The following is an 8,041-nucleotide window of genomic DNA, read 5'->3' as shown; positions in this document are numbered from 1 at the left end:
TATTTAGAAGGATGAGCAAGCTTGAAAGAAAAGGCATCCAAAAAATGTGTTTTAAAAGATTTCTGAAGGTGGATATTTTGGGGCAATGGGAAGGAGCAGCATTTCTTAATTGTTCCCCTTTACTGTGTTAATTTCTGCTTATTTCTCTCTGACATCCAGCATAATCACCTTCTAGCTTCACTAAACCTTTCCTGCTTCCAAAAGTTACACCACTTCTTTCCCAGGACATACCAGGGACATGTAAGGGAGGAAACATGCAAGTGCAGGGTAGCAGTGAAGCTGAGCTGGTATGCTCTGCTTTCAACCAGCTGTTGAAAACTGATCAGGTTTTTTCCCCTTATATTAATTATTTCCACACTTTCCTTTGAAATGTAGGAGGTTTATGAATTGCCAGAGCTACTCCGTGAGTTACTTGAGATTTCACCCCTTCCAGGATGAAGTCGTCACCTGCACCACTAAACTCCCAGAGCTATTTTTGGAATGCTCCACTGGGCTCAGTGCCGCCTGGGGGCTCCTCTGAACATCGTTGTGCTGCCTTCCGTGGGCTCCATGGCAGGTCCAGGCAAAATGTGCTTAACAGAGATACCTGAGAAATACATTGTGCTTTGGAAACAGTGATCCGGCATAATATATTTAATATCCTAAAAGTATTTTTCATTATTCTGCTGAGGTTTATCCAGATATTTAGCAATATCTGATCTGTGATCTTGTTAGCAATTGATCCTTTGTAAAGACATAAACTCTGCCAAGAGAAGAACTAAGCTGGTAATGTCTTAGCTCTGGGTCTTCTTCCCTTTTTGATAACAAGAATAGTTCTGGCAGCCTGCCATTTCCAGAAAGCTGAGTAAAAGAAGTTGCTGCCCTTCTCAGAAAGCCTGACAAAGAAAAGGATTTGATGGAGATGTCAAAAAATGAGGAGACTACAGTGAGGCTCACAGGTTGCTATTTTGGCATATGAAGAAGTGACCTGATGTAAAAAAGAATTAAAAATAAAAATTCTGCCACATGGTTCAAACATTCACTTTAATCATTTAGGTGGTGAAAAGGACATGCCAAGGTTTCAGGCAACAGAATTGCTCGAATCATTTCCTACTTGCTTTGCAGAGTGGCAATTAGCAGCCCAGTGGCATTAACAAGGCAGCTTTACACCAGCTCTCAAAGTGAAAACAGAAAGAATCCCTAAAAGGCCAGCTACTTGTAAAATGTGATAGGGAAGCTCTAGGCCTGATTTTTTCAGAGGTGGTGGGCACAAGGCTTTAGCCACAGGCAGTGTGACCCTCAGAGCCATCAGCCCCCCTCTGCAATCCCCACACCTTCCCCGAGGAGGGGACACCTCCCGCCTTCTGCACTCGACCTTTGTGTTGCCTTTCTTGAAGGGGGATGGATGCTGCACGTCTCTGAGTGCCCTCTCATCCACATTTCCAGTAAACACCCAGAACACCTGTTTACTCTGACTCACCCACTACTCCTCACGCAGACTCTCCCTTTTTTTGACAGCAGACCTCACTCAGGTAGTATGTGCTGCTAATATTCTTTCAGGACCGTGTAATAACATGCCTTCCATCCAATTCCTAACATCCTTCAATCAGCTCAGCCAGTGGGCTAACTGCTTACGCGCCTGTGATTTATATAAGTGCAATTAATTTAAACTGCATCACTCCAGTGTTATGCTGGTGAAAATGCCCCGAGAGGGAGTACCTCACTGGTGAATCAGACCCTTTACTTTTAACAAACATACAAAAGAACAGATCCCGAGCCAGTGAAAATCTGCATGGCTCCATTCATTTCAACACACAAACTTAAACCGGCTCAAGGTCTGAATCACAGCTCATGTAACAGACTATTTAGATACAGACTAATGCCTCACATCCTGAAATGCAATGATTTCCCAGAGTTGGCAGTGCAGTGGCACTTCTTAGATGGAAAAGAGCCGAGAGGGGAGTAGGACCACAAATGCAATCTTTTAAAAATGCTTTGTGGATTTCTTCATTTCTGTGGAGTTGAGAAAAGCAACAGCTTGCACTGCTCTCCCTTCTGGGAAGAGCTGCATCTGTTCTTCCACCCCAGCTGTTAAGCAGGTACCTGGGAAGTCCCTTTCCTTGCAACTTTCCCTTTCCACTCGTAGCCTGGGTGTGTTCCCTACAGCTTGGAAATCCGTGTGACACCTTGCACCCACAGACACCAGAGTGAGATGCTGAACAGCTGAATCTTTTTAACCAGTTCCTTAAAATGGCTAACTTTCTCTGCACTTGTTTTGGCATCCAGGAGATTAAGAAGTCATGCACCTCGACAAAGCACTTTGCTCTTACATGTCTTAACAGAACCAGAGGGATTTTTTTTTTTTTTTTCATGTCTCCTCCAACACCTGCTGCAAAAAAAAAGGACTGGGGTGGTCTCTGTAAAACACCCCTCTGCACCTCCTCCTGACAGGACAGAGCCCTCGCGGCACACTGGCACAGCACACTGGTATGTGCCCAGGCAGGTGTAGTTAATACACAAAGAGGGGGGAGTCCGAGGGGGGGGGTGGGAAGGGCAGACCAAGAGTCAATCAAGGTGTAATTTGGGTTTGAAACTTACCAGCGTTCGCCTGGCCATATTTTCAAAATGCAAATACTTTAAAATTAAATAAAGAAATAAATCTGTGACTAAACATCCCCCCTAAATGAATCTAGATAACCAAAGAATTCTGTAGGACATTTATGAGACTTTCATCCTAAATGAAATGCTTAATACAGATTATACCTTCATAGGAAATCAAGAGGTCCTAAATATACTAATGGAGAGGGACATTTGAGAGACATTTAAATTACGCAGTCTATAATTTTGGAGTTTTTGCTTATCTGTGCATCCTTTAACTGCTTTGGATAATTAGGAAAATTTCCTTGGCAGTGCCCTAAGAGGATAGGCAAAAGAGTGACATAACTACTCCCAAGGAAGGAAAGGTCGAGGTTTTGCATTCTATAGATTTTTAAAATAAAAAGGAAGGTATTTTCCATATGAACAGTCTGAAGCAGTATGCATATTACAGAAAACCTATCACCATGCTCTGAAATGTAATCTTTTCCAGGACTTCTACCTCTCCTTGAACTCACTCGCAGTATCTCTCTGGCCCTTCTGCCTGGAAGGGTGCAGGTTAGGGAGGCAGGCTGCTTGTCTCCAGCCTTTCCTCAACACAGCTATTCCAAGACAGTTCCCAAACGGAGCAGGCACACAATCAGTTCAAAGCCTTTCATTAGGTCTCCCAGCTAACTTGTTATCTTGTAATGTCCCCCCCTTCTGCCCTTAATGAACAGTTTGTTCCGTTGTAATTCTTATATCAAACATCTGGAAACCAGATTGTTTTTAAAAAAGGAGGAAAAAAAAAAAAAGGAGGGGGGGGGAGGGGGGGGGGTGGAGGTGGAGGGAGGATAAGAAGGACGTTTCAGTGCCTATGACTTTTCCAGGTCTCGGTCAGAAAGAAAAAAGAGGACTTAACTGAATAAGTAAACTAAGCACTGCTGTGTGGTTTTCTTTTTTTCTTTCTTTCTTTCTTGAAAAAACAAACAAAAAACCAAAAAAAAACAAAAGAAAACACTTTGACCAACACGGTTTTAGACCGAAATCCTGCCCGGCACTGTACCCCTACTCTACAGAGCAGGGTAACGCGCTCTGACACCATCTCGCTCCTCCGTCCGCAGCTGTCTCCAGCGGGAGGAGCTGAAACCTGAACCAAACCCTCCGAGCAGGGATTGGATCCCTCCTGCCAGCAGCCGGAGAGCCCTCCCAGAAAAACAGCCTGTTTGGAAAAAAGTGCTTGAGAACATCCCGAAGTGATTGGAGGAGCGGAAAAACCCTTCCCTCCCCCCCTTGCACCTGACTAGTGGGTATTTACAGCACTTTTCAAGGCGCCGCTGCACTGCCACTACACAGCCCCGGCGGATGGACGGCGTGGGGAAGGCGATACGATAAGGACCGATGCTCTCCCTGTGATACAGACTGTGCCCTTGTGTCCTGCACAGCGGCCAGGGGACCGCCACACCCGCCCGAGAGGAGAACCTGGAAGAAGGAGAAAGCCTTGCATCCAAAATGCCACGCTCCTTCCTGGTCAAGAAACATTTCAATTCGTCCAAGAAGCCGAATTACAGCGAGCTGGACACTCATACAGGTAACAAAAATTTAAAGCCACCGCCGCCTTGCTTCTGAGGTTGCAGAGGGAGAGTCAGGAGGAGGGGTGGGGTAGCTCTTGTCAGGCTTGGGGGAAATGGGTTAGTTCATTGCAAGATTTTTTTTTTTTTTTTTTTTTTGCTTGGAGTTTTGAGAAATATGTCAGTGTTGCCCAGAGTGAGTCATAAAAAGTTTGCTCATCCACTTGAACTCAGTTACTCAGGATTTGGAGTTTTCCTGTTCTGTGTCTGCTGGTGGTAGAGTTGAAACTTCCATAGAAATCCTTCAGGAAGTTTCACTGCTTCGCTGTATCAGGCTGCATGGTCTAGAAACAGCATGCTGCCTTGAAGGGACTCTCCAAGAGTAAATTGGCTGTTCAAGGGTGCTGTCTCTACTCATCAGAATATATGTATGAAATAGTATTTCCTTAATCTGCCTTATATTTAGATGACTGCACCGAGCCTTTAATTTATGCACCTTTTAATCCCCCAAATGTTAATTTTACTGCTTTTTGAAATACTTTTTAGTTCTCTTACCCTAAAATTTTCTTCTTTCTCCAGTGATTATATCCCCATACCTGTATGAAAGCTATCCAGTCCCTATAATACCACAGCCAGAGATCCTGAGCTCAGTAGCTTACAATCCCATTACTGTGTGGACTACAACCGGGCTGCTACCGTCTCCATTACCCAACGACCTCTCTCCGCTTTCTGGATACCCCTCATCTTTGGGAAGAGTCAGCCCACCTCCACCTTCTGACACCTCCTCCAAAGATCACAGCGGTTCAGAAAGTCCCATTAGCGATGAAGAAGAGAGAATCCAGTCCAAGCTTTCAGACCCCCATGCAATTGAAGCTGAAAAGTTTCAGTGCAGTTTATGCAACAAGACCTATTCAACTTTCTCTGGGTTGGCCAAACATAAGCAGCTGCACTGTGATGCCCAGTCTAGGAAATCATTCAGCTGCAAGTACTGTGACAAGGAGTATGTCAGCCTGGGAGCGCTTAAGATGCACATCAGGACCCACACACTGCCTTGTGTCTGTAAGATCTGTGGCAAGGCTTTCTCTAGACCTTGGCTACTTCAAGGACACATTAGAACTCACACTGGTAAGAACAACCATTGCAATTGCACTTTCTTGTTGCTATAACATCAGGATGTCCTTTTGCTCTTTATCTTCACAGGTGGCAAAAAACCCCAGCAATGCTTCTTTACTAACCTTGAAATTCTTATGCAGAATCACAAATGTATCTTTAAAGGCTAAATTCTTCCTCCTGGGAGTAGGGGGGCTGGGGAGGGGGGTGTGTAGCATGGTCTCATAACTGGGGGTCAGATACTAGACTAAATCAGCATTGATAATTTCAGAATGGTTTAGCCCATTTCCCCCAGCTGAACATTTTGCAGTAAGGATTTTATGTTAACTTTCAGTCTGTGGAAATTGCTAACTTTGAGAAAGCTCCATCTGTGAAATAAAGCACAAGACAGAAATACATGAGGAGCTTCTTTCTGGTTCCTTGAGCAGTTAGCAGGGTTTGCATGTGCTATCTCAAGTCCTTAAGAATTTGAAATACATCATCACTGAAGCAGTTGTTTGGTCTTTGTTGGAGTTTTGTTTTGTTTTGTTTTTCTGTTGAGACAAAAACTTGATTTTGAGTACACTGGGTACACTGTAATATCTGTACTGCTGCTTGCTGCTTTCAGTCAAAGCCCTTGTCCCCAGTAATTCCCACTTCACTCAGCAGAAAAGTTCTATGGAAATATTTGAGCATGTTGGGAGGAGCCCAGCCTCAAGTACTGCCTGCACCTGCAGATGCAGAAGGTGTCAGCAGCTTGTCTTCAGCAACTGCACTTAGCAGCATATTCTGGAAAGACTGAGTTCCTCAAGTACAATCAGCAGTGCTGAAAGCTGTTGCATCTGTAGCCTGATTACTACACATTCTTTATTAAAATAAACACTTTCTGTTTGTTTCTTTCTTTCTTAGGATAAAAGTGGGGTTTTCCTGTCCTGAAAATTAAACTTCTTTTTTAAAGCTTTATCCTATTTTTCCTTGATGTTTCCTTTTTTTTTTTAGGAGAGAAGCCATTTTCCTGTCCTCACTGCAACAGGGCTTTTGCAGACAGATCCAATCTGAGAGCTCATCTGCAACCCATTCGGATGTGAAGAAATACCGTGCAAAAATTGCTCCAAAACTTTCTCCAGAATGTCTCTTCTGCACAAACATGAGGAATCTGGCTGCTGTGTAGCACACTGAGTCATGCAGTCAATGTTTACCTGGACTCGATGCATTTCTCCACTTCTGTTCCAGATGATAAGTGGAAATCCAAAGGCGTTTTCTTTTCTACTTTTCAGCCAAAAAAAAAAAAAAAAAAACAAAACACCAAACCAAACCAAAACCCAAAAACACTGCCAAACAAGCAAATAAACAAAGTAGTGGGAGAACTTAGAATGTTGGTAAGAATGAGCTTTAAGTAGTTTCTGTTCAGTCACACATTCATGTTCCTAGGTGTGAATTCTGACATGTGGGGAAATACACCATGCATGAATTTCAAGTAGATCTAAAGGAAGAAGCATTATCAGATTTATTTTTCAAATGAAGCCAAATGTATGTTGTCTTTCTTGCTTAGAAAAGGCTGCAAGGTTACTAATACATTCCTGCCAAGACATTTCAACCAAAGAAACAGTATTTTAAGTGGAATTTTTTATTGAAAAATACTACCCAAGTGAATTTTGCTAGACCCATTTATCTCAGGTGCCTTAAAAAGTATTCCAAGTTTACCTTAGTAAATCTTTAATATTATCATTGCTCTGTTTTTTATTTTATTTTATTAGAAGCCAAGGCCTTCATTAATGATCCAAAATGCTTTAAAACTGCATAATTAAGAGAGGATTAAAAAAACATGCAAGCGAATGTACGAAAAAATTAAAAGCCACAAATAAACCGCGGTGTGCCTTTTGAAAAAGGAAAAAAAAAAATCTCTAGCTTCAGACATTCCTGGTGCATGCTTGACCATCTTTAATATGGAATAGACTTTAATCTTTCTTTAAAAACCGGGAATAAGTGCAAGAGAGGGGATTCATGGGAGTTTGACAATTATTTTTTTTTTTAAATGCACAAAGGAAATGCAATATTTTCAGCATTACCACCTCCAAGTGGCCTTTTTTATTAATGATTTTGTAAAGTATGTGGACATAATGTAAATATTTTTATTTTTATATGATTGAATGTGTTATGAATGAAAGCAAACTGTTGCCTATAGCAGCATCTATAGATAACTTGAAGAAAGTGTGAAGTGAAATTTATGTTGTTTTCTAGCCACTTTTTTACAATAAACATTTTTAAGTAAGATTTCTGTTGTCTGTCCTAGTTAACAAAACAGCGTGTCTGGTTTATCAAGGCTTTGGCACATAGAAAAATGCAAGTGTTTCCACATGAAAAAATGAAGATAAAAGTGACTTTCAGATGCATATGCTTAGTTAGATGCATATACTTAGAACTTTATAAGGTTCACAAGTAGTGAACATTAGAAAGGAATGCACCCGTTGCATTTAAAACCATACAGAGCATTTTTCTAGAATCACTGCTTTAAAACACTTGCTTTTTTGCTCCTTACAACAACATTGTGAAATACATTTTATCAAAAAAATTTAAAATAAACTTCTTTCTTGTGTTTTAGCAGTTGAAAGGATGCTATTAGAGTAGCATAGTATAATACTTTCCTGACACTCACTAGGAAATCTGGGCATGATCCCAAAGTTCATTAAAGTCAGAAGAGCCTTGCAGGAGTTCAGTAACATTGCATGATGCTCTTTCCAAGTAGTAGTCAAGTCACAGTACGATTTGTTTTACATGGCCATTTCAGAGAGATTAAAGATATTTTCTTAAATATCTTGCATATCTGA

At 41.7% G+C, this 8,041-nt stretch overlaps 1 protein-coding gene across 1 annotated transcript; it reads left to right on the top strand.

Annotated features, from left to right (window-relative positions):
* Positions 1 to 3,873: 3,873 nt before the first annotated feature.
* On the top strand, positions 3,874 to 7,481 carry SNAI2 (snail family transcriptional repressor 2). The gene is made up of 3 exons (XM_030445121.1): positions 3,874 to 4,144; positions 4,704 to 5,249; positions 6,213 to 7,481. The coding sequence occupies exons 1-3, from the start codon at positions 4,066 to 4,068 to the stop codon at positions 6,299 to 6,301; spliced, it is 714 nt and encodes a 237-aa protein (XP_030300981.1). The 5' UTR covers positions 3,874 to 4,065; the 3' UTR covers positions 6,302 to 7,481.
* The last annotated feature ends 560 nt before the right edge of the window (positions 7,482 to 8,041 follow it).

This window comes from Calypte anna, chromosome 2 (assembly GCF_003957555.1).
Source record: "Calypte anna isolate BGI_N300 chromosome 2, bCalAnn1_v1.p, whole genome shotgun sequence".
NCBI classification, from domain to species: domain Eukaryota; kingdom Metazoa; phylum Chordata; class Aves; order Apodiformes; family Trochilidae; genus Calypte; species Calypte anna.
This window is presented reverse-complemented; position numbering and strand designations above follow the sequence as displayed.

Bases quoted from the DNA above. Each gene is read 5' to 3' on its own strand.
- SNAI2 (XM_030445121.1), top strand. From the start codon at position 4,066: ATGCCACGCTCCTTCCTGGTCAAGAAACATTTCAATTCGTCCAAGAAG. The intron at 4,145-4,703 runs GTAACAAAAATT...TTCTTTCTCCAG, and splicing joins CGAGCTGGACACTCATACAG to TGATTATATCCCCATACCTG. The intron at 5,250-6,212 runs GTAAGAACAACC...TTTTTTTTTTAG, and splicing joins ACACATTAGAACTCACACTG to GAGAGAAGCCATTTTCCTGT.